Source organism: Balaenoptera physalus, assembly GCF_965194825.1.
Source record: "Balaenoptera physalus genome assembly, chromosome: 9".
Classification (NCBI taxonomy): Eukaryota; Metazoa; Chordata; class Mammalia; order Artiodactyla; family Balaenopteridae; genus Balaenoptera; species Balaenoptera physalus.
In genome coordinates this window covers 29,296,248-29,323,928 of record NC_138888.1, presented here as the reverse complement: position 1 = coordinate 29,323,928, position 27,681 = coordinate 29,296,248, and the positions used below count along the sequence as shown (strand labels likewise).

The following is a 27,681-nucleotide window of genomic DNA, read 5'->3' as shown; positions in this document are numbered from 1 at the left end:
ATATGACATATCTTAAAAAAAAAAAAAGAAGAAAAAAGAAAATATAATGTGTCTATGTTCCTTAACCCACTCCACACATATCACAGCCACAAACAGAACACATCATGTAATGCAAAGGGCTCCAACAAATCAAAATAATAACGGTTATGTGCTGTGTTTAAAGAGCAGAAACAGTGTGGGCCACTTAATCTGCTGGGTCAAGGTCAGACTAGTTGGATGGGAATTCCTTTAAAGGCCTGAAAAGGTGATCCTCTTCGTGTTTCAAACTCCCCCCTCCTCTCTTGGTCTCCACACAGACAATGTTCCAGAACAGGCAGTAAAGAACTAAATGCCATGATAACAGAATAAGTGCTTGTTTACCAAGTGTTTGAAGTAAAAGTTAAATTTAAGGTGAAAAAGCAGAAAGTAAGCCAAAAGCTAAACCAGAGGAGTTTTTAATTGCTCAAGGTCAATGGGAAATAATAGAATGTAAATATGGGCCTGTTGAGAGGGTAGAATCATTGAAAGCAGGTCAGAGAAAGCCAGCAGCACAGAAGATGCTTGTTCTAGGTCGTTTAGCTTATCCTTCAGTTACAGAAAGAGGTACAAGCACCAACTGATGGTGGCCTATTATTTTTAATCCTTCAGGCCTCCACAGAGCACCTTTTTTGTGCCAGACACCGTGCTAAGTCCTGGGTCTAACAAGGATGCCCAAGATGGACAGCGTTGCTAAACTCAGGGAGGGCAAAGTCTGAATTTATTTTGTTAAAATGAACAGCGCTTTCCCAAAAGCAAAGGTAAGCTTACAGATATTTCTACTTTTCCTTAAGGCCCTGCTATGCCTTAATGCCATTAAAATACAGACTTGGGCATGTTGAACCCTTTAGATTATTCATTTCTCAAGTGAATGTGCTAGAAGTTCTCTTGCAGCTCTAATATTGATTGTACAGTTCTGTGATATCTGGGAAAAGATAAATCTGAAAAGGAACTTCTGAAGGCCCAGAAGCCCCTCATGTGACTTCCTATAATAATGCTCTACATTCAGCTAATCCTTTGCATGCCTCTCCCCTCCCTCCATTGTCAGGGACTTTGTGCTACTATTTTAAATCTCAGGTGACTCCCTGGACCTTGAGTTCCCTGAAGACCAGATAACACAAACAATTCAGGTTTCTCTCCTGCCTAACAGGCTCCAATCAAACATCGCTTACACGGTGTCACTTATTCTGTTTCCGTTATTTGCATATTAGTTTTATTAGCTGACTTTTTGAGTGCTTGTTGTTTGTCTCCCCCAACTAAAAAGTAGTCTCTGTGAGCCAGGGATAGTACCTATCTTATTCTCCAGAGTATCCCTGGTGCCCCAAAGAGTACCTGATCCATAGAAAATGCTTAATAAATGAAATGGTTTAATAATATGCCCCTTATATATTGTTGGGCATAAGATTTGTTCTCAACCAAATTTAGGTTTTTTTCCCTTCACCAAATAATCAAGGGTATATGTTTCCCCAGCAGTCACTTGACACCTCACTGTAAAACGCAAGACAAAATCAAACCAAACAACCCCCCACTCAGGCTTAACTATTATATTACATATTATATTATGCTACTCAGTTGCTTCAGAAAATTGAGGGACTGGATTTTATACATGAGGTACATGAAGATTTTGAAATCAAGGCTTTGGGCCCTATGGGATCATTAAACAAGCATATTGAATAACCATTTTTCAAGAGAACTAAAGTAGATGCCCTTTTCTACAGACAACATTCAATGGATAGTTTGTCAAGTTCAGAGAATCAAACCATTGGGAGGGTAGCCATCTAGGTTTTCATCTGCCCAGGCTGGGAAAATGTCAATTTAGCCTCTTGTTCCAAGGACCACAGATGAATCTTGCAACGAGTCAGAAAAATGTATCCTCCTTTTTCTTTCCTTACATTGCCCCTCAAATTCTCCTTTGCTCCAAAATTCTTTGCTGTCTATAAAGATAGAATTTACAAATGAGAGTCGCATTAGGTTTCATGATACTTTACTTGTGTTTTCATCTAAAAGCCTTCTGATCTGTTCCCGTTATGAACCTCCCCAGGTGTTTTAGGGGCTGTACTGATCATATTCATGAGCCTTGGCAGTTGACTAAGAACTGTTCTTTAAAGAAAGAGATAACAAGCATAGGCCAGTCAGAGAGGCAGCGTGGTGCTCTCAGGGTCTCTTCCTGGCCTTCTATGATTGCCCTGCATAATCTCTAAAAGTAGAGGTACCCTCGGTAGATGATGGTAGCAAAATGTCACACTGTATCTGCAAATATGTTGGAATAAAGGGAGGGAAAACCCTCTTCATTAATGATACCGCATGAATTTGGTGTATAGAAAAGAATGCCGTCATAACCCGTTTGACTTTTGTCATTCAATCAACTTTCTCCAACAGCTCCAGAACCTCACTTCCAGCCTGAGAACATGGAGGATAACACAGGCACCTCACAGAATCCTTTCTTTCTATCTTGTAATCATATATATAAAGTTTTTCCATAACTTTCATATTGCCAGAAAACCTGAATGAACGTTTAGTCCAAAACCCTTCTACACTATATCTTTTTAAAATATCCTTCTCTACACAATTGATAAAGTCTTGATAAAAGGGCCCGTAGTGTGCAGTGCCACCCTGGACAAAGGAGATTTAAAGCCATAGCAGAATGACCACTAGGTTGTCAGAAGTGGCAAGAGCCACTTGCCGTGCGCAAGTGGTGCAAAGGCTTAGTACCAAGTCGGTGGGTAAATTGCAATGTCATACCTCTGTGATTATATGCAAGTACACGTGTATTAGTTCGCCAGAGAAAGAGAACCAATAGTATATGGGCAGAGAGAGAGAGAGAGAGAGGGAGAGAGAGAGATTGATTTTCAGTAATTGGCTCACAAGATTATGGAGGCTGTCAAGTCCAAAATCTGCAGATCTGCAGGGTGGGTCAGCAGGCTGAAGACTCAGGCAATAGCAGTGGCTCTAGTTCAAGCCCGAAGGCTCTCTGCTGGCTGCAGAATTCCTTCTTGCTTGGGGGGAGGTCAGTTTTTGTTCTATTAAGGCTTTCAGCTGATTGGATGAGACCCACCAGCATTCTGGATGACAATCTGATTTACTCAAAGCCCGCTGATTTAAATGTTAATCTCACACAAGAAACACTCTCACAGAAACACCTAGAAGTGTTTGACCACATATCTGGAAACTATGGCCCAGTCAAATTGATACATAAAATTATCACAAGACCAGCCCTTGTCAATTTGGACCCAAATGCATCTCCTTAAATCTCACTTAATCTCCATAAAAGGACAATGACAAGGTCATACTTCCACCTAAAATGATACAACTATCCTGCTTACAACCAAAAACCTACTAATCCTTTCCCTAGAAGAGGGTGCAAAGTCCTTGCAGGATGCCTACTGTTCTTCTTGCCCATGAATTATTATTATATATATTAATTTTATTTTATTTTATTATATATATAAATAAATAATAAATAAATAAATAATATTATTTTATTATATATTAATTTTATTATTATATATATATTATATATTATTATTAGTATTATTATTATAATCCCATGCCTCCTTCCAAGCAAAAATGAGCAACCAGGTGCACTGCTCTTAAGTTCTGCACACGGAGAGGATTTTCCTTCACTGCTGGACTCCAGCTATGTCCCAGAAAGGGGGTATCATATTGCAGCTGTCCACTTCTGTGATCATATCAGAGAACTCAGTGATTATATCAGTAACTCTGTGGCGTCATCCATCACATGAGGGTATGACACACAGCTTCATCTCACACAGAGATATGAAAATGCAAGAACCCACAGACTTGATACTAAGCACTTGCATTTCTATTTCCTGAGGATTCTACATCTTCATTTGCTTTTTTCTTAGTGCTTGGTAGATTTGGGTATGTTTCATTATTTTTAGGACATTCCTGGCTGGCTTTAATATTTGGGTTCTGTCATTTTCTAGTCCTCTCACTCTCTTTTTAGCTAATAATTTACAACCTATTCTTAGTAACCCAATGAAAGTTAGGCACTGCATCAGTTTCCCAAGCAAAACTTCAAAGAAAGATTACTGTGAAGCGCTAACTACACTATCTGATATCCACTTAATGTATTTGAAAATATTGTGTAAAAGTACGGAAGGCATTGTCTTGACACTAGACAATTTTTGTGTGAAATTCAGAGGGTCACCTAAAGCACATTTCATATTTCACACAGTGGCACCACAACTTGGCAACAATAGGAAATAGCCAAATACCCCAGATGTCAGGATATGACACCTTAGGACTTCTGATGCCTAAAAAAGCCCTGACTTCTTAATATGCTACTTTGGGAGGTGTCCATTATGCCTCTGTAATTGGCTATTCTTAGAATTGCAGGAGCTATGGCAGCAATCCCACTTCCCCACAGCTTTTCTTGAAGTTTGAAAGCTCATTCCCAACAGTGAAGACCACCAATAACCTCACTGGTCTCGTCACCTCTAGCAACAACACCTTCAGCTGAGCAGGGATTTTAGGAAACTGTGCACATGTTTATATGTTTCTAGTAACTTGAGACATTGAAAAGCAGGATTATTTTGTGCAATTGTCTTTCCTCACTTCCTAACATACGCCTTGCTCTAATCGATGTTCCATAAATATTGGGTGTATTCGATGAATAAATCTCTTTGCTGGGCCCACTGTAATTTCTCCTACTTATTTTTATTTCTCAGCTTAAAACCCTAAGATGAACATTAAAAGCTTCGATCTTTTGCTCAGATGACACATTTCAGTGGGAGATGTTTATTATAGACTAGTTAATAGGAGTAAATTTATTTTTGTTTTTATTATTATTTCCTTGATCAGAACTTCTATGATTAGCCATTAGAGCCTAATTTTCTAAAAGCATATGGTCATCCCATCAGTCGTTTTTCATAGTACTATTTGTTTCTGAGTTGGGATTATAGAATCCTTTTAACAAGATTAGTTGTCTCACACACACACACACACACACACACACACACACACACACGAACTGATGGTTTGGTCAGAAGTTTCAGATATATTAACTACTTCTGTTATTTATTTTTCTATTTTGTTTCATAATCACCATTTCACAAAAAATATAAATGACCGCTAAAAGAATAAAAATAAGCTTTTTTTAAGACCACAAGAAAATTACAGAGAAGAAACTAAACAGATGTGAGCAAAAGATAGGAATCATGAATAATACCTCCCTTTCTATGCTAAATAAATATGGTCACTTAGAGAAGTTACTATAATGTTATTTGTTTATAAAACTCTATGTTTAAAATTGCCTTGTATTCTATCCTCATTTAGAGCAAATGAATATTCCAAAGAAATAAGACAATTACTATCGTTAGTATCTACAATGATTCTATTTCACAATTCACAAACTATTGCTTAAGAATCTAAAGCCTTAGTATACAAACATAGATCATCATGAGAGACCTATCTGAAATTCATTCTTCAAATCATGTTGTTTATACATCTTTTAATGTACCAACATAAATCCAGTTTGGCAAGTTCTATTTAACAAGTCTTGAGTTTACTTTTAAAAAGCAAAAGCATTTTCTGTTTTCTCTTTACCACCTTGTAAATACTGTACTTTTATATCTACAAGCTGCTCTCGTAAGCATCACCGATGGCCCACTGCCTTCTGACTTTTCCTTTTATAAGAGGAACAAATAACCAAAGAGCAGAAAGGAGCCCAATGTACATAGTTTCTGTCTAAGCCCCACTTGCCACTCTTCTCTGCATCCTTCTTTCTGTCTCTTTCCACTTTCCATATTCTTTTCTTAGGACTGTCATTATTTAAGAACATCAGTTTCTGTAAGGTTGACAGGGACTTTGTAAGATTCCCCCAAGACAAGACTGCTCTTCCTTTTCCATCTCTTTTCTTAAAACAGTATAGAGGGTTAGACGTAATATTACACACATTGTGTATATATATACATTATATGTAATACACATTATATACCACATTAATATTATTAAAATATTAAAATTTTAATATTTGAAAAATACTAGAAAGTACATTTATATAAAGACGTCAGAGAGGAACAAATACACCAGCCATAGCTAAAGTACTTGCAGGAATAACAGTAAAAGTTTCTAACACAAGTAGTCTTGTCGGAACATGGTGCTGCTGGATCGAACATTGTCTTTCCTATAAGAGCCAATTATTTTTCCTCACAGAGCAATTCTTTCTGATTTTCACAGCCTGCTTTCTGATCATTTATTTCACAACGAGACTGGGTGAGGGCATGTGTTTGGACCATTGTAGACCCATTGCCATTTCCAAAAATAACCCAACCACTACTCACTTTAGTTCTACTGTATTCTTGTGTCATGTGTGCGAAGGACAGGAGCGGTCACAGCCGGCACACTAAAAGCTCCTTTTCTCTTTGTTTTAAAGTTTGAAACTATTGTATATATATGAAAGTTGGAGTTTTTATTTGAACAGCACTGACGGCCTCATTTCATGCTGTTCATATTATTGTGAACAGATTCTATTGATGTTAAAAGGATCTTAGGGACTGTGAACGTCCCTACAGTATTCCTGATAAACATTTATTGAGCTTTCACTTTAATTTTTCACTGGACTCACCTCTACTTCCACGGCTATCTCTACCATTGTCAACCAGCATCGATCAGTAAAGTTCTTTCTTAGACTATGTTCAAATATCCTCATGAACGTTGTATAAGGAATGGCTCTCCTGCATGTTCTAAAGCCAGGCACTTCAGTGATGCTAAGGACATACCGATAAGCAGAAATGAACATGTTCCTCTGTGTAACTTCCACAGTTTAGGGCATCTATTATAATAGCCAACACTGAATGATTATACTAAGTGGCAGACACTATGTTTTAGTGCTTTTTATGCAATTTCTCAATTAATCCTCATAATGACTCTATGCAAAACTGTTACAATACCCTTATACATTCTTAAGATCTGAGGCTTAAAGAGATAAACATTGGTTGTGTGATGCCACATAGCTAGTAATGGCAAAACCAGAATGCACGAGGACCTACTGTATAGCAGAGGGAACTATACTCAATATTATGTCATAATCTATAAGGGAAAAGAATCTGAAAAATAATGTATATATATAAAACTGAATTGCTGTGCTATATACCTGAAACTTACATATTGTAAGTTACATATCGTAAATCAACTATACTTCAATAAAAAAAAAATTTTAAAAACCCAACAGAATGCAAGTGTAGGTTTTTCTGATACCAAAAGCTTTGCTTTTAACCATTAAAATAATCTGCCTCTCTATTTGTTTTAAAAACCAATCCTTCACATATCTGTAGGCATCGATCATGATTTTAACTTGTATTTACACTATTTTATTCAAAGTTCACCTGTGTCTGTCCCGTTTGTCTACCTAAGCTTTCCAGGGAGAAAACTGTTGCTTCCTTGTCTTAGAACCTAGCAGAGTGCAGGGCAGAAAGAGATACACTATATCTAATTTCTGTAAAACAAACCTTGTATCTACCTTAATTTCCTCCTCTTCCCAACTGCCTCACCCAATGGCAAGATCACAAGTCAGTTGGAATCTCCTCCTTGATTTACTGCTATTTCCCCAAACACTTGTGTCCACATTCAAGCTACTTTCTTACAAAGCTCCCCTCTTACCTTTTTGAAGCCGTAGAAAGAGAACCAGAAGAGTTTCCAGGAGATTTGAGTTTTCAGCTCTGTGTTTTAGAATTTATGACTAAATATTTAGCTCTGGGCAAACCACTTAACTTCCTTTAAGTGTCCTCAGGGTTAACACCCATTTAGTTAATCCCTCAGGGCTTGATTGGAAAGATCTGATGAGATTAGGTATGGGTGAACAATTTGAAAACTCAAGTGTGTTATATAATTTAATACCTATAAGAACAGTGCAGCTGAACTATCAATGTAAAATTTTCCTCTAAGTGCCAAAATTTTAATCAGTGGAAAGAGCTGATTGCCACGTGCTTCTGAGGAAAAAAGGTCAGAGTTCTCCGAGATACACTGTTCATTGAAGTCTATTCCAAAGGCCCCAGCCCACCCTAAACCATTTTTTTTCTAAATCCTTTTGCATTTTCTTTTTGTTGTCAATTTACACCTTCATAGAATAAAGGAGTTTCAGAGTAAGAAAGAACCTTAGAATCAATTGACTTCAATCAACTCTCACTTTACCAATGAGTTTGCTCAGGGCTCCCTGCCCTAAGTTTTTTTTTTTTAATCTTAAAAAGTACTTATTGAGATCTCTCTGTAAGTGAATCAAGTGGGTGTAAAGTGGCATAAACACAGCATTGAAAATCAGCTAAACCCCATTATAAAAATAAATTACAAAAAGAAAAAGAAAAAAACAAAGACAGTGAAAGAGAGGAATTCTTACAAAATTCGTTCAGGGGCTGTGATTCAACCTGGATTGACCATATCTAGACCCATAGCTGGATGAGACATAAGGCTGGGCACTCTTGGGGCTGAGAGGATTGGTGAGGTTGGGTGAGCAAATGCAGACCCTTTAAAGTAATACTGCGTGGTATCCATTCCATGGGTCCCAAATCTCCAGGTTCAAGGGAATCTTCCTACAGCTAAAACATGCATGGGAAACCCAGAGGATGGTACACCGTGTGATCGGGAAAGGTTTCTAAAACGCACCTCATCTATTCATCTCCTGGTGATTCACTGCTGCCTAAATTTTAATTCTATTCTCAACTCTGGGCATCCTGGATTCACACAAACCTCCCTCTCACTAGGCTCCAGCCCATCCATCCCACCCCTCCCTTCCTAATCCCTCACTCTCCATCCTGCACCCACCCCTCTCTGTGGGCCATTTCATCCCAGGCAAAGCCTGTTTTCATGTCATTGGCCCATTCTCCTTATTACATACAATTTTAAAGTTGTAAATAATTTTTCTTCAAATTTTGTAAACTACGTTTATATTTGACCAGATAAAATATTTCTGATATTAAGGCAAAGATCTAAAACCCTTTTTTCAAATGATACAAATGAACTTCTAGAAATAGACCCACAGACATAAAAAAACAAACTTATGGGGCTTCCCTGGTGGTGCAGTGGTTAATAATTCGCCTGCCAATGCCGGGGACACGGGTTCGAGTCCTGGTCAGGGAAATAAGATCCCGAATGCCAATCAGCGAGGCCAAAAAAAAAGAATGCTGGGGAATCAGAAAAATAAAATTGTGAAAAAACTGCTAGTTTAGCTTTGAGCCAGCAGCAGAAATAACGAGTAATTTTGGTCATAATCAAGAGGAAGAGAAAGTTGTGTGTTTAACAAAGGGAGAAGCAGACTTTGCTCCAACTGTAAAACTTAATTGACACAATGCGAGGGAGAGGGAGGGGGCTTCTCTGTGCTGAGTTGGATGAGTCTATAGTCACATATTTACACATTCACACACTAGGCAGCAGGACCATCATGAGGATCAGATCTGATAATGTTTTGCTATCAAACTTAAATGCTAGATGCGCGTGACTCTAAGTAACTTTAAACAGAAAAGTTTTGAAATGACATTTTGCTACTCACTGGAATAAACAACCTGTCCTTGAACTGGGAAGCCTCTAAGCCATTGTAAATGGTTAAAGTCATGCAAAACTAAGTGCGTTTCTGCTTTACAGACCATTGCTTAAGAATGCAATATTTTATCTAAATGAATAGGCAATGTCTAAGGTTCTTTCCAGTTTGAGGGTTTTATGTCCAGCCATATGTTTATTTTCAGGAAGCTTATCAGTGCTGTGTATGGGGACCCAGATAACAGAAGACAGTGAATGATGAGCTTCTTGGTTCAGAGAGAAGAAAAAAACAAAACAAGTTATGGGTTCAGAAAAGTATGAAATAGTAAGAGTAATGACAAAATAAAATGTATTCTTCTTTCAACCCATAGATTGTAGACCTTATATATGGCAGGGGGATGAGGGTTCAGGTTTGTATAAATGACATAATTCTTTCTCCAAGTAAAAAGAGCTGTCATAAATTGACCACTAACTATATGCTAGACAGAGTTCTAAGTACCTTTACCTGAATTAGCCCTCACAAAACTATGATCTATTATAATATTCCATTTTTGCATGTGAAAGAAATGGAAGCACAGAAAGGTGAAATCATTCCTGCAAAGTCACACAGGTAATAAGCATTGAACTTGGTGGCAAACTCAGGCAGGCGGCCTTCCTCAAGAGCTCATAGCACTAATCACAGCAGAAAGTAAAGTGTTGAGCAGTTTCCTGCAGCTCCATGCGTGGCTCACTGGGAAGCATGGCCAGATGGTCTGCTGGTCAGCACTGATGTGAGTCCAGTTGGCTGAAAGAGATGCGGTTCAGAAAACTGAAGATGATTGTGGCTTCCTGATCTAAGATGGAGGGAGTAAATACCAAGTTTGATTCTGAAAGATTTGAATGGCAGAAGTAGGGGAAGTCAGAAACAGCCAGGAGCGCAGAATTCTTATGATCGTGCCCCTGTTCTTTCCAAAGCCTACCTCCATCTCTGCTCCCATGGGTGGCATTATGTGATATTTGGAGTTTCTCACTGTGGGTAAGGTGGCTTTCATTACTGAGATAGCTACCTTTTTTAGTTAAGACCTGAGTAATGAGGTCAGTCTACTTAAGAGATCTTCTTGTATCCACAGATTTTTACCAAATGGTTTATCTCTAATAGCAAGAGGCAAAGTCTACACTGGCCAACAAGTATCAGATGGCAAGGTTCTGTGTAAGCAGATTGTGTTTAACTTTTCTCACATTTTTTTTTTTTTTGCAGGGTGAGGGGGTTAGATAATTCCATATCTTGAGGAATGAAGCAACAGTTTTCTGGATATTAAATATGAGAGTGTTTTGCTTTTTAAGAAAAAGATCTAGAAGTTATATTTTCTCCACTTTGAAAGATCTATGGAATGAAGTCCTCCCTCTCCTTATATTAACGCAATGATCTAATTTTATGTATTCTCTGAAACACTGAAATATTTCTGTAGTCCATATGTTTTCAAACTATGCATCTTTTCATTTCTACATTTGGAACAAAAATTACTGCTCCCACATAAATATGAATATACCTCTTTATATTGATTTCTACATCCCCAGAAATTTGGGCTGAATTTTAAAATGTGATGAATCATTAAAAAATATAAAGAAATAATGATAATCCTGAAAATATAAGGGAAAATTTAGTTTTCCTTCTGGAAAAAATTTGCACAATAATGAATCTTCCTCTTTAATTTTTGCTTGAAAGAAATCTAGACATTTTGAACATCCCAAGGGTAGAATTGCATTTTGTTAAAAGGTGACTTTAAGTAAGAGCCCAGGGAGAACATCAAGGAGCTACATTTTCCTACCTAGCAAAACAGGTGCCCAGTTAAAATCATGGCCCTTGCAAAAGAAGCCTTATTGTTTAACTGCTTCATTATCTGACTTCCTCTAAGTAAAGACCATTATCTGTGTTGCCAATAATAGTACCTGGAAAAACACACATTCTGAAAGTGTGAGGAAACTCATCTTACCTTGAAATTCTCATTTAAGAGGATGTTACAGGCTACTGAAGGACCAGCAATTGAAAAACAAAGATGTGCCAAAACAAACAAATCAGGTTTTAAGGCCTAAAAACAAAGATAATAGGAAAGAACCTAAACTTGTGCAGCCTGTTTGCTTATTGTCAGAACAAATGCTGGGAATGCACAAGAGAGTCAAGTCCAATGAAAAAAAGTGTAGGTGGGAGGATTATGGGTGGTTAATTTTCCATTTCTTTCCTATGATGAACATATGCTACTTTCATATTATGTTTTTAAAAAAAGCTTTTAAAAAATTACTTTTGGGAGGGAGACGCAAGAGGGAAGAGATATGGGAACATATGTATATGTATAACTGATTCACTTTGTTATAAAGCAGAAACTAACACACCATTGTAAAGCAATTATACTCCAATAAAGATGGTAAAAAAAAAAAAATTACTTTTGTTTCTCCAACTACCATATCTGCATATGACAACTGAGCACGCCAGCCCCATCCTCTGGTAGTCACGCAAAAAAGATAATGGGTATGAAAATCTAGGCAATCCCACCAGGGTGGAATTTCAGGGTGAGCTAACCCTCAGTAATTCCCTACTTCAAAACAAAAGATTTTTAAATTTAACTTCTATTTCTATCAAGCAATCTTGACTAGTTACCTCCAATATTGAACTCTACTTAAACTGTGTATCGAGACTATACATTAGATTAAATAAGTAAAATACTCTCTGATGATGGCTGGCTTTGAATGGAAATAATCCATTCACTGAAATATATTTGCTGGAGGAAATGATGGAACCATTTTAACACAATTATTTCAGGAACTGGGAAAAGTTACCCTAATAAAATTCATACTATGACTAGAATATTGTATTTGTAAACAATCCATTTGCAGGCTTATAAATTTACATGTTGCAGAAGGCTGTGGAGTTGCTTTAGCTTGTGTTTACACTTAACAGAATTGAAGGCATCTAGGAGAAGTTTTAGTTGGGGTGCTGATGTCCTGATGAAGAAAGGGCACGCTGCAGTGTAGAAACTACAGCAGAAACAATTGCATCCCTCAGATTCAAATTCTAAGAAAACTACTAATAGACTAGAAGAGTGTTTAACTTCCTAAACCTCAGAGTTCTACATCTTAAAGAACATTGATTCTATTCTAGATACATCATAGTCAAACTGATAAAAACCAAAGATTGAAAAAAAAAAAATTAAAGCAACCAATGAAAGACAGCACATTACATTCAGGGTAACAATAATTTAAATCATCACTGACTTCTCATCGGAAACTATAGAGACAAGAAGACCATGGACCAGCATCTCTAAAGCAATAAAAGAAAAAAAAATCATCAACTTAGAATTTTATATCTAGAAAAAAATATCCTTCAAGAATTAAATAAAAATATTTTCATGTATAAAGCCATATCATAAAGATAAAAGAAAACTGAGAAATTCTCATTGCCAGAGAATCACTGCATTATAAGAAACACTAAAAGAAGTTTTTCCAGGCTAAAAGGAAATGATTTCTGGGGAAAATTGGATCTTCAAGAAGAAATGAAGACCATCAGAAATGGTAAACATCTCAGAAAGTACAAAGGATGGTTTTCCTTTAAATACATTATACCATTGGTTTAATCTCATATGTAGAAGTGATATATATTACAACCATAATGTAAAGCATGGGAGGAGTAGTGGGATAAATAGACCTATACTGTTTGAAGTTTTCTATAATGGTCTGTGAAAACTTAGTTATTAATTGTAATCCTTAGAGCCACCACTAAGCCAATAGATAAATTAATATTGAATTCTAAAACATACTCAAATAATTCTAGAGAAGTCATAAAAGGAAGAACAGCAAACGAAGAGAAGGGTCATGAGGAAAACAAATACCAAGATGGTATAGTTATATCTAACAATTACATTAAGTGTAATTTGTCTAGACATTCCAAGCAAAAGCAGAGATTGTCAGATAGTCTTTAAAAGGAAAACCTAACTATATGAGGTCTATATGACAAGCACTTTAACTATAAGACACAGATAGGTTGAAAGTAAATGGATAGAAAAGATATATCACGTGAAGAGTAGGTGTCAGAAGGCTGGCTAAGTTATATTAATATCAGGAAAAAAAAAAAAAAAAGACTTCAAATGAAGACTTTTACCAGAGATAAAGAGGAACACAATTCATCAAGAACTTACAACAATTATAAGAGTGTATGTGCTTAAGATCAGAGCTTCAAAATACATAAAGTAAAAATTTACTGAATTTTAAAAAGCAAAAGATAATTCTACCACCATAGGTGGAGATTTTAATACCCATGTCTCAGTCATTGACTGAACAACTACCTCTCCCCACCAAAGCACTAAACATAGACCTTAGTCGAGGAACTGATTATTGGAGAGGATCTTTATTAAGTGAGCTGCTACTACAGAAGGGATACTATCTTTGTAACCCCATTGAAGATACAATAAAAATTTTTAAGAAGTTTGTAAGATGAGTAGATCCAGAGCATTCCTTTTACTATTTCTATACACGTTCTGCAGTAGTTTTTCTTGTAACATAATTTCTCCAGCTCCAAAAAGTACCTAAGCAGCGTTTTCTGGATCTGGCCTGTACAGATTCCCTTCTAATTCCATTCTCTTTGCATAACTTTAAGAATCATTTATTTATTTATTTATTTTTAAACATCTTTATTGGAGTATAATCACTTTACAATGGTGTGTTAGTTTCTGCTGTATAACAGAGTGAATCAGCTATACATATACATACATCCCCATATCTCCTCCCTCTTGCGTCTCCCTAGAAATACAAATCAAAGCTACATTGAGGTATCACCTCACACCGGTCAAAATGGCCATCAACAAAAAATTTACAAGCAATAAATGCTGGAGAAGGTATGGAGAAAAGGGAACTCTCTTGCACTGTTGGTGGGAATGTAAATTGATACAGCCACTACGGAGAACAGTATGGAAGTTCCTTAAAAAACTAAAAAAAACTCATTTTTTAATTGTTATGTTTTGTTCTACATGGCTCCTTCACAGCATACGTGCTGTAGATCTTAACAGTAGTATTAGCCGGTGGACAGCTTGTTTATTTTGTGGCTGTGCTACTAATGGACCACAATGATGGCATAAATAGGCCAATTCACTTTCATGTTTCTTCATCTTTCTTCAAAAGACATAAAACAAGACAGAACAATTTTTTTGACAGATGAAATTGATAATAAGTTTACGGTAAGCCTGGTCTTTGAAAAAAAGGCAGCAGAGTGCTTTTCTCTCTCTAACCCCTCCTGCCTCTGCTAATAGGCATAGTCTCTGACTCTCTTTTATAAAGAAAAGATTAAAGCACCAATTTAGCTCCCGCTGCTTCTCAGAGGAGAGCTGCTTCTTCCTAGGAAGAGTGATACAGAACTGAGCACACAGGTTCTCCATCCCCCTCCCAGTCCTGACGTTCTCTGCTCATGAGCTTTGGATGTCAGCTACCCTCTTTCAGCATCTGATCTGATCTCTCACGTGTGCCCCTCTATTTCATAGGGTTGGCCCAAACACTAAATTAGGTTTTTGTGAACACACTGAGATCTATACAAATATACAAACCGTGAGGCCTAATACAAATATTAGGTATCACCACAATTCTCCACTTAATTAGACCCTATTTAATTAGAGAAGGTGAAAGCTCTAGAATCACCCTCTTAATTATTTTGTTTCTTTTACTGAACCTTCTCTTCTCAGTTCTAGTGTCTTTACTTGGTGTCATTAGGCCTCATGGTTCAATGTGTTTGTGAAAAAGAATGAAAAGATGTTATGTCTTCAGTTTCCTATAAAAACATACCTACCCTTGGTCCGAGTGTAATTTTTAATTACACACGTGAAGCATATTCTCCGATCTCAGAAAGTAGCATTCCTCTGATTCTGATTAGATTTCTACTTCGGGATTGATAGTGCAAGTCATACTTGCCCTCCACTGAGTATTTGGAATATGACTCACCTTAGGGTTTTTAATCCCTTCCTTCCCTTGGAAGAGACACTTGGATCAGTATATTTGCCCACCTTATCTTATTTCTCTGTCCTCCACTCCAGGAAATAGACTCATTGCTTTGTTCCCCCAACACTTGAATATACTTCACAATTCATCAAGCTGTACTTAATGGTATACACGCTTTAGAAATTGAAAAAGAAGATAAAATAAAGGGACTTATAAAAAAGTGATTGTGAAGTACATTCAAGTGTTGGACTACGTATAAAGAAACAAACAAGCAAAACCAAAAATTTCCCCTAAACCTTGCCTTTGTGTGGGGCTTTACCGCCTCACGCTTTCTGTGTATCACAGGGCCAGAATGTATTTTTCCAATAATACCTGAGTCATCATTAGTCCAGAAGGTTCTTGGGTCAGGCTTGGACAGGATGTTGGCATGATTACATGGTTCTTTCACCTTGAAAACAAAAGGAGAAAAGAAATGTGAAAAAATGGCTTCACTGTTTCAGTTGTTTCAGGCCTACAGTTCTAGAGAAAAGATTCCCTGGAGTTCAGCCTCTTACTTGCTCCCTCATTGTGTGCCTTTTGCATAACACAAACTACACAGCTGGATGCAGAGGCCCTGCATGATTAGCAAGTGTTTTCATGTAAGAATATCCATCACATAAAAAGCATTTTGGGGGGGCTTCCTGGGGGGGGGGGGGCTTCCCTGGTGGCGCAGTGGTTGAGAATCTGCCTGCCAATGCAGGGGACACGGGTTCGAGCCCTGGTCTGGGAGGATCCCACGTGCCGCGGAGTAACTGGGCCCGTGAGCCACAATTACTGAGCCTGCGCGTCTGGAGCCTGTGCTCCGCAACAAGAGAGGCCGCGATAGTGAGAGGCCCACGCACTGTGATGAAGAGTGGCCCCCACTTGCCGCAACTAGAGAAAGCCCTCGCACAGAAACGAAGACCCAACACAGCCATAAATAAATAAATAAATAAATTTAAATTAAAAAAAAAAAAGCATCTTGGGGAATTCCCTGGTGGTCCAGTGGTTAGGAATCTGCACTTCCACTGCAGGGGGCATGGGTTCCATCTCTGCTCAAGGAACTAAGTCAGGGAACTAAGATCCCGCATGCTGTGTGGCATGGGCAAAAAAATAAAAATAATAAAATAAAAAGCATTTTGGACTTCTACGTAGCCGAGATGGTACTTTTAGTATATATGCTTGGGAAAACACATAATAAGAAAGAGCTACTTTTAATTCAGTTGCACTTTAATATGAATTCTTATTTTGTAATTATAACAGAATCTTTATTTTTAAATAGTAGCACATGCATATATGCAATATGTATTACTTATTCGACCTAAAGACTCTGCCTGGTGCACATCACATCCAACTAATAGAATCTTTCAATAAGTACCAGGGGGCTTCCCTTCCCTGGTGGCGCAGTGGTTGAGAATCTGCCTGCCAATGCAGGGGAACCGGGTTCGAGCCCTGGTCTGGGAAGATCCCACATGCCGCGGAGCAGCTGGGCCCGTGGGCCACAACCGCTGAGCCTGCGCGTCTGGAGCCTGTGCTCCGCAATGGGAGAGGCCGCGACAGTGAGAGGCCCGCGCACTGTGATGAAGAGTGGCCCCCGCTCTCCGCAACTGGAGAAAGCCCTCGCACAGAAACGAAGACCCAACACAGCCAAAAATAAATAAAATAAATAAAGTTTTAAAAAAATAATAAATAAATAAATACCAGGGAACGGTAATGATCCTTTTTTTTTTTTTGCAATTTTCTATAATTGTGATGTGTGACTTTCAAACATATATTCAATTGGGGAAATATAAATCTTAGTGTTCAAATGGATGTTCCATTTATATATATTTTGTAGTGTGATAATTTGATTACTGTGAAAATTCTCTAGTATTTTACTATTTAATGGATAAATTCCTTCCATTGCAGCAATAGTCAAAGTACTCAAAATACTCAAAGTATTCCTTCCATTGCAGCAAGAATGTCACTAAGTACATTGTTTAGTTCTGTTGACATTTTCTTTCCATAACACATCTCTACTGATGAAGGAAGCAGTGTGTCCATTTACAATCTGGCACAAGCTCTTTCTCTTGTCCTGAACTAATACCAAGGAACGTGTAGAAATCAAGATCTCAAAGGGTTCTTTGCACCCCTATGTTCATTGCAGCATGATTCACAATAGCCAAGAGGTAGAAACAACCTAAATGCTTATGGACAGATGAATGGATAAAGAAAATGTAGTATAAACATACAATGAAATATTATTCTGACTTAGAAGGAAATCCTGTCATATGCAACCACACGAATGAAACTTGAAGACATTATGCTAAGTGAAATAAGCCAGACACAGAAGAACAAATACTGCATAATACTACTTATAAGAGGCATCTAAATTAGTAAAACATGTAAAAGCAAAAGCAGAGTGGTGGTTGGCAGGAGCTGGGGGAAGGGGAAATGGGGAGTTGCCATACATTGAATATAAAGTTGCAGTTATGTAAGAAGATTAAGTTCTAGAGATCTGCCTAGCAACATGTGCCTATAGTTAACATTACTGTATTGCACACAAACATTTGTTAAGAGGGTAAATTTCATATTGTGTTCTTACCTCCCCTCCCCCAACAAGAACATCTAGGAATAGATCATCATCCTATGTCTGTTAGTATATCAGATACACACATGAAATATTTCATACATAAATATGTAAGCGGTCTACATTTTATTAATGGATTTCCTGGTAATGTAGTTTATTTTAATTGATAGGAACCATCATTTTAGGAGTCAAACTGTGATAAAAAAAAAAATCATTAAAATATAAATCTCCAGGAGAAAAAAAAAAAAGAAGGTGTAGACCAGCCCCATTCCGTGGATACCATTTTGAGTGGCAAAGCAAAAACACCCCTCAAATTTCACTAAGCAGCCCCAGTCTAAATTCCTTCAAAGGAATTACCTCTTCCACTAAGTATTACTCTCTTTGTTAGAAAATTCTTTGCAAGTTGAACAGAAGTTTGGATCCTTGAAACTTCCTCACTGGTTCTAGCTCGCTCCTGAGTTACATAGAAGAGATCTACTTTCTCTTTAATAAAATAATACCTAGAATATTAGAAAGTAACTGTTATGTCTCACCTCAGTCTTCCATTCCCAGGTTAGCTGGCCCTCTTCCCTTCCACTGTTCCTCATGAAATGGTTTTAAGTCTCTTTATTGAGATCACTGTACCCCAGAAGACATCCTCTCTGACCTGTGAGCTAATCACCTAGGAGCTTCCAGGTCAGGGCCAGATAATAGCCCCTGAAATAAGGAATCGGTTTTGAGGAACACCTAGGGAAGGACTACAAACATTATTTCCAGATGTGAGTAATTAAAATGTTTCTAAGAACCTATAAATCTAACAGAGTGAAAGTAAAAAATTCATTGTTATTTATCCACACTTTTTTATTTGGGAAGTCCTAGTTGATTTTATAACTATGGACCCATTTGGGAAATTTGCCATGTATGAGCATTCTTCCTGCATTCAGCTCTAATTATCTTGTGTTTTTGTGGCATCTGTGTCAAATAAACATCATTCCTCCAAATCTCACTTACTTATGAATAATTCTTTATCACTATTTGTTGGAAAAATCTTCTACATTGTTGAAGTTGTTCCTGTTAAATTCAGAGTCATCAAGAATGACTTCTTGCTCATTGTGTTATTATCATGGAAGTATTATTATCATGCTGTTTTTTTCATGATTCCCAAGCACCAAAGTACCCACGGCAAGTTATCTATAGAGCTCATGGCGTATATTTTTAGCACAAATTTATGCAAATTCATTCATAATTATATATACTGCAACTGTTTGTAAGCAATGCCCTAAAACTCACTCCCACAGTTTCAGGTACTTCACAGAAGTAAGAAAAGTCTATATCCGAGGTCAGTCCTGCTGAGTCGTCACAAGACCCTTCACAAGTGGCTTCACAAGACCCTTCACAAGACCCTTCAAGAAATCCACAGTGGGCTCTTTGGTTTTTTCCTTCTTTCCCATCTCAGGTTCCATGATGTTCAAAAATAAGCAAGAACACTTTAGAGAAATGAAATTTTGCTTCTCAAATTGCTCTAGTAAGGCTTTAGAAATGTCCCTTGGACACTATCACAGGATGTAAAACCATCCTGCAAACATTAATTTTGAATTCAGTTCTGTGTATCTGGGAGGAAGAAAAGGCTTCCTTGATTTTTTTCTCTTGGATGGGTTTATTACATCCAGAATGTATTTATTAAGCATTTGTTTAAGATGCTACCCTGGTTTTTATAAGGACACAAAGGAAACTTGATCATTTGGACTTTATATTCTGATTTGGGAACAGCACATAGACATCCACAAAGCCATAATGCAGCCTGATACTAAGTACATCCAGGGACTTCCCTGGTGGCGCAGTGGTTGAGAATCTGCCTGCCAACGCAGGGTACTACGGGTTCGAGCCCTGGTCTGGGAAGATCCCACGTGCTGCGGAGCAACTAAGCCCGTGTGCCACAACTACTGAAGCCTGCACGCCTAGAGCCCGTGCTCCGCAACAAGAGAAGCCACTGCAATGAGAAGCGTACCGCAACAAAGAGTAGCCCCTGCTCACCGCAATTAGAGAAAGCCCGCGTGCAGCAACAAAGACCCAAAGAATAAATAAATAAATAAATAAAAATAAATTAAAAAAAAAAAAGTACCTCCAAACCCAATGTGAAGAAAGGGTATGGGTATTAATTTTGGTCAGGATTTAAAGGAAGAAGCAATAGTGTAGGCAAAGCTGTTAAGCAAGTCTTCACGGAAGAGGCAGGATTTGACAGGTTTTCAAAATACTGGTGGGACTTCCCTGGTGGTCCAGTGGTTAAGACTCTGTGTTTCCACTGCAGGGGGCATGGGTTCCATCCCTGGTTGGGGAACTAAGATCCCTTATGCTGCGCGGCGCGCGGCCAGAGAAAAAAAATACTGGCAATGCTTGGATTGGTGAACAGCCAGTAGAAAAGTATCCAAAGTGGGCGGAACAATACAAATAAAGGTGTGGGAGCAAAACCTAACAAGGTGTATTTAAGCAACCGTTGGTTGAACAATTTCATGGGAGTAGAAGGCTCCTGGGAGAAATGATTGGAAACTAGGTGGAAGCCGGATAGTGGATGGCTTTGAAAGTCAATGAGTGCTTCACTCTGAGGAAATTCAAGAGCCCTGGCAGTTTGTGTGAGAGGCCAGAGTCAGAAAAGACCCAAACGGAGGAGATTAGGAGGCTGCTGTACCCTCAGAAGGTAGTGGATGAGAGGAGGATGGGCGTGGGAACCGTGACTGCGGGAAGGAAGGGATGGAGGTGAAGCGCAGCTGGAATGATTTGGGAAGACTTGATAAATGGCAGAACATGAGGGAAGATGGAGGAGTCCAAAATACTTCAGAACTTTGGAACTTGGTGTGTGGTCCCAGCAGTCCACAGTTGCTGGCAGCTAAAGGGACGGTTCTGTATTGTGTTTAAGCTAGCATGGCGGGCTTTCCAAGCACATGTGGTCCCCTGTTCATGTGCTAGGTCTTCAGTCCTCCTAGGAGCACTTGCTCATCTCTAACCTGCTCAGACCAGATCCCCTTTGGGTGCCTAGTGGTGAGGTTTCACTTACACAGTCATGTGCAGGTAGGCTTCTCTGGCCTCCACCTTTGGGCTACAACCTTCCACCGCACACAGGGCAGGATGAGAATCCACCCACACTATTTCACTAGAGCAAACATCCCACAGTCTGCAGATCTAGTATCACTAACCTCCACCCTCATGAAGATGATGGTTTGGACAAGGACAGCAGAAGTCTGATCAAGAGCTTAGTCGAGGAATCCCATCAGAGATCACAAGTCTTATCATGCAGGTCTCCACAAGCTACTGACTCATCCTCATTCAGTTGCTTAAGGATAATTACATCCATATAACATGGAGCATAGGGACTATTCTTGGCCCCTGAAGATACAGTGATTCTAAGTAACTAGACAACTGTTCTTCCTTTTGTGGCTTTAATTCACTTGTGTCCTTACTGGGATTTTATATTTTTCAGTTTAGCCCTTGTGACTGTGAATTGCTAAAGGCAATTTACCACCCCACCCATTTTGTTTATTTATGTCTCCTGCCTGGCCCAGCAAGTGTTTCAGTTTCATAAAGTCAAGATATCCAGGTTAAACCTCTGTTAAATTAGATGTTTTCTATATTCTACACCAGTGGTAGAGTTCAGAGGATCAGTGACTTGGGGGGCTGGAAGACACTGTTTCTCCCCTTCTTGCTTACTTTATGGGCGAGGAAACTGAGGACTAGAGAGTAATGTAGCTTAAGTTAGTGATTATAGAGTCCAAGTCTCCACTGTTACATTTCAAGATGTCAGTTGAGAGCTGACATTGGTTTCTTAAAACTTGGGTTTATCCTCAATTTTGAAAGTAATTTAATTATACATTTCATGCAGTAAATATTAGTGGATAACCTATGGTATAGTAGGTACAGTACTAAGAGCCACATGCATAGATGGGAAGCAGATGGATGTGTCCCTGACCCCATGGAACTTATTTTCTAACGCTGGTGATTGAGATGAGCATGATGGAGGCAACAAATAGGGTGACATGAGTAGGGAGTGGGGCAATATATGGTCATTTTAGATGCTTTAAAGTAGTCCACCTTCTTACATATTTCTTCAATAATATTGCCAAATCAACAATACACATCTGCATTTGTAAGTTAAAACACAAAGCAAAGCAGGCACATGGAGTTGGTTTGACTGGAATCCAGGTCAAACCTTTATAAATTCTATACCAAAGCATGTAGTTAAATTCTTTTTTTTTTTTTTTTTTTTTATAGTTAAATTCTTAAGTAAAAATTATTTGGGGTCATGGAGTTTGTAGATTGTGCCTGGCTCAGAAAAGGCAATCAATGCATGTTTACTGACTATGTCATTGATTTGGTAGGACTCAAAAGATGTTAAAGTGGCCAAAGTGAATATATCATAAAATCACAGTATTTTGTGGGTAGAACAGATTTAACAAATGACTTAGTTCAGCTCCTTATTTAATGGATGGGAAAATGGATTCTGAAGGAGGAGGTAAAGTGACCTACAGAAGGAGATACAGAAGTTATTTATATTGTTTATAATACATCCACCGTGGTTAAGAGAAACTTCCTTGCATTTATTGTTTATTTTAGATCAAAGTTGATAGAAATAATAAGATATAGCTGTTTAGAGCATGGGCTTTGGAGTCAGACAGACGTGGAATAAAATATGGCAGCCCCACACTTGGCTATGCATGTGACCCTGGGCAAGTTACATAATCTCTCTTAGGCTCAGTCTCCTTACTGGAAAAACTGGCAAAGTTACAGTTAGATTTAAGGTTAGATTTAGCTTCTTCTAGGGTTCAGTCATTGGTAGGAGTTATTATTATCCATGATTATATAGTCATACATGTTAACAGGAGTATCATGACTTAGAATGGAGGCTGGAAGAGAGAATCTTTTGGTAGAAAAAGTTTACTGTGTTAACTGAATTATCTATGTGCAAATGATATTGGCAAAAGTAAAAAGACTTCTTTCTAGGCATTGTGCTTGCTGAGCACTCAGACTGGAACTTTCTTTGCTTGGACATCTGCATAACTTTCATCTCTTTCAGATATCTGCTCACACGTCAGCTCCTCAGGGAAGCCTTTCCCAACACCCTGTTTAAAATGGAAACTTCTTTCCCCTTCCTGCTTTATATTTCTCTATGGCACTTAACACCATCTCATATATAATTGTGTTCTTATATAATTATATAATTGTGTTCATATATAATTGTGTTTTTTTTAATGGTCTCTTGTAAATTTCATGAGTCCTAAAGGGGTGCTTGGCACATAGTAGGCATTCAACAAACACTTGCTGTATGATTGAATTATTAATCTCTAAACAATTAAAAATGAAGACTATAAATCCCACTCAACTTAAGCTATTTGAGTGAAAGGGATAGTCATTATGGCAAAATGTAGTGGTTTAAAACATGTGTCTTTATTTCCTCTAGTGTTTTAACCCTTCTAAATTCCTGGTGTTGGGGGCCTGAAGTGATTTAGAGTGGGGTCAGCTCAGAATAGCTGATGCTTCTGTAAGTGATTTGGAGTGAAAGAAACTTCTCCCCAGCCCAGCAGTAAGGCTGGGACCTGACCTGATATTTAGCTCCTGACATTATCATTCAAACCATTTTTTTTCTTTGCATAAAGATGTAGAAAATTGTTTCGGCTATACTCTGCTATTAAGTATATTTATTGGAAAAATTATTAATGATTGGCTTTTCATTTTTCAGGTTATTGTCTGACTAACACACCATGTGGCTGGGAAAAGATAATCTTCAAAACTCTTTGCATAGATTCAGACTTCATTCAATAAATCATTTGGATTTGTCCATGACTGATCCATGTCTAGTCCATGATTAGATTTTTCTTTCCTTCATCTAAGACACGTTGCTCTCCACTGGTTTTCAATCATGACAACACACTACAATGAGGAACTTAAAAAATACATACCAGTGTCTGGGCCCAACACAAGAAGAGAAGAGATTGGGGAGTCAGTATATTTTCAAGCTCCCCAGGAATCTCTAACATGCTTAAACCAACTTCTGCCACACAGAAGTAACAGGGATTAAGTGGTATTTATCTACTGCGTACAGGGAAGAGACTAAATATGGCTATTTCAGGGTCACTGTACCGTCTAAAGGTAATATAAAGAATGATTCCCAGGCCTAAGTTAAATGATGAACAAACATCCACTCCTAGGCTTTCTGGGCAAAAGAGAAATGTTTTGAATCTCTCATTGCAAATGACAGTATATTTCTTAGTATTTTTCTCCTTGAGCTTACCTCCAAAAAGGTATTTGACAGGAGGAGAAAAAAAAGTAGAAATCTGGATCTAGATTTTGTGTGAGGTTCTAGGAGAAATATTTCCACTGCTTACCTATACAGAAGCTATATCAGATTCAAGGCCAATACAATTATAATTTGCTCTGTGCTATAATTCTTAATGTTTAATTTTATTTTAATAAAAACGTCTGATATTCAATTTTCCAGTAACACTTTAACCATAGAGTCTAAATTGTCCAATGCCATTGCCAACAAATGCATGGTTTATTTTTCCCTTTGTGAATGGAACTAGACATCTCCATTTAAGTACCCGCTGTTTTTCTCATGCAGGAAGCTAACTGTACAGTATTTAATGGTCTACAGGTCTAAAAATATTTCTTATATGCCTTGGCTTGCACAGAGTGCTTCTGCAAAAACAGTTAATAATCTGGCCATCCCAGGAGTCCAGAATGTTGAGTTAATTTTCTACAGAGGTTCCCAGATGTGCTGGAAGACTCATGCATAGCAAATCCGGCCAACAGTTTTTTAGCTCTCATTTGACCTTTCTTGTATCTGATATGAAACATATGTTAAAAACAATACATGACAATTATGAAATGCATTTTTTGCATAAGCAAAACCACCGTGCATACATCTTTTGCAAAGTTTTGAATGGCAGAGATTAAGGTTTTCATTGCGAAACTGTGTTAGCATTTAGCCAAGTTAATCATACATCTTGACAATGATTCTTTATCCAACATCTTTTTGGTATTCAGTGGGTAGGTCATTAGGCCCATGGAGAAATAAGTGGGAGAATGTCCAGGGAATGAAAAACATCTATATAACTTGTGGAGAAGTGGATAGTTTTATTAAGTACTAAATTTCAACTTTAAGGGGTGCAGGTTCTGATCCCAGCCAGATCACTTGAGCTCTTAACTTCTGGGAAGTAAGCAGAATAACAATGTGAGTTTGTGCGTATTCCAAGAAGATCCTGCACGAGTTGTTTCCCTTTGCAGGTATTTTCCATATGCAGCTTTACTTTTGCCTTTTCTTTCTTTTTATTTTATTTTTTGGCCGCGCCGTATGGCACGTGGGATCTTAATTCCCTGACCAGGGATCAAACCCGCACCCCCTGCACTGGAAGCGTGGAGCCTTAACCTCTGGACCACCAGGGAAGTCTTTTGCCTTTTCTTTCTGTATATATTTTCTTTCCTATTTATTTTTCAGTGGGTTCTAGGAAATCCTTACATGAATTTTGTATTTTATCATTCCTTATAGAGATCCTGTAATATATATGAAATATAATTGTGGATCCAGAGTTTGGCCAAGGATCAAATAGACATCCCAGATAGTTAAAAGCAGGAGACTACTATTGAGGAAGAAATGGTGCTACCCTTAGCTGTCTTAAAAAGGAAGTAAAGGTCACTGCAATCTGGTATTGAAGTTTTCCTAGACTTAGAATATCATGCATTTCAAGTCACACTATATTTTAGCATAATAATTACTAAAAATTTTTAATGGAATGTTACAATGGGCCAGGCACATTAATTATCTCATTGCTCAGTTTATCCTCAGAACAACCTCTGGGTACTCTGGTTGTCTCCTTTTGGGGGAGAAAGGAAGTATGGACAAGTTAACCTTTAAAATCTTATCCAGGGGGGTGACATCAGCCAAATGTTAGAGTACGCCCCTCCAAGCTCCTGTACCCTGACAGAAACATCAAAAAGCAAGCAAAAATTGTCAACTAAAAAAAAAAAAAAAATTGTCAACTAAATTTGTTAAAACTCTGGAAAACAGTCAAAGGTTTACAGTAGCCAAGTGAAGGCAGAATAAAAGGGGGAAGGGGAAATCTAAAAATTGTAGGAAAGCTTTGCAATGTTCTTAGTTGTCTGTACCCCACCCCTCCCCCCCTCCCCAGCTTAGTGACAATCTTGAAGAGCCAGCCCTCCGCCTATCCCCCCAACCTGCATTCTTAGTTCCTGGTCCCAGAGGGTATGTCCCTGAGTGTATGTCCCTTTGAGTCTGTCTGTGAGCTACCTAAGTACTGAAGCAAGGAGATCATCTCTCACCCAGGCCAGAAAAGCAGCGGGCACTGCTGGAAAACCTTGTAAGGAGATAAATAAGCTGCAGCCTTCTAGGGCAAAAGACTACAACTAAACCCAAACAGGAAACACATTATGTTTTATGTGCTTCGCATTAACTAACTCACCTTATGCTCACAGCATCCCTCTGAGAAAGGTACTATGATCATTATCCCCATTTTACAGATGAGGAAACTGAGGTACCTTGGAAAAAGTAAATGCAGCTAGCTAGCAAGCCCAGGATTTTAATCTCTATACAACACTGCCTCCAAATACAAACATACTTGAAGTCAAATGACTTAGATTATAACTATTATACATGAGTATATTAATAAAATCTTATTTGAAAATTTTATTTGAAATTTATTCTTTTGAATGTTAGGGCATATATCTGCCTTTTAAACCTGTTTGAAAGAGAAGAATAAATGGAATTCATTCTCAATAACATCAGTGTTCACTTTCTTCAAAGATGGTGTAAAATATATTACTATTTAAATTATTAGTTTGTTGTGGGGAAATAAAGATGATTAAATAGGATACCTTTTCACAAAGTAATGCTAAAAAATTAATTAAGGACAATTCTCCATTTCCAGGAAACAGAAGTTAAAAAAAGGAAAAGAGAGGAAGCAAAAAAAAAGGCACAAAAAGTATACTTCCTGAATAAAACAAAGTTTTTCTATTGCTTATTACTTATAATTTAGATCTTCCTAGACTATAAACTTTGTAGAAAAACGACTCTGTTCTGAATTATTCACCAGTCAATTTCCAGTGCCTTAGCATAGTAGCATACTAGCTAGCATTAACCTCAGTAGTCAATCAATAGATACTTGGTATATAAATGAATGGTAAACCATGATTTTACTTTTATCTGTATCTTACTACTCAATTCTGCTCAAAACAGAAGTGTGTCCTAGGCAAACAGATATAGATGATTGCTTTTGTTACTTTGTTTTCTATGTATCCCAAGGTCTCCCATGGGGAGTTCCAAATACTCTTTACAAAGAGAATGAAAATTCAGGTCTTGTACTTGCTGTGGTTGGTTGCTACAAATCACTGGGGTCACACAAGAGAGATACTGGGGGGTAGATTTATGGCAAGGCTTTGTCTCAAGTATACTGTGCTTGTTAGTTACTTCTACTTGGTCCCCAAACCTCCCTTGCTCTTTCCATTGAGTATTTTAACCCAACAAGAGTAAACCTGTAGCATTCAAGAGTATACAGGAAAATGAATCTGAACAGTCTATTACATCAACATCTGCTAACGTCACTCCATCCTGTTACATTTGTTCTATAACCACAAAAGTACCAATTCCA

General features: G+C 37.9%; 2 protein-coding genes across 2 annotated transcripts in view; one reads left to right on the top strand and one right to left on the bottom strand.

Moving 5' to 3' along the window:
- The window catches only part of SGK1 (serum/glucocorticoid regulated kinase 1), a 110,299-nt gene that overhangs the window by 14,419 nt on the left and 68,199 nt on the right, over positions 1-27,681 (bottom strand). Inside the window, exon 3 of the mRNA XM_082474716.1 lies at positions 15,835-15,910. Within this exon, the coding sequence (XP_082330842.1) occupies positions 15,835-15,910 (76 nt within the window). The remainder of the gene's footprint in view (positions 1-15,834; positions 15,911-27,681) is intronic.
- LOC309666864 (uncharacterized protein) overlaps positions 1-27,681 on the top strand; it is a gene marked incomplete at its 5' end in the record, with an annotated part of 209,266 nt that overhangs the window by 178,330 nt on the left and 3,255 nt on the right. The gene's annotated exons all lie outside the window — the stretch shown is intronic.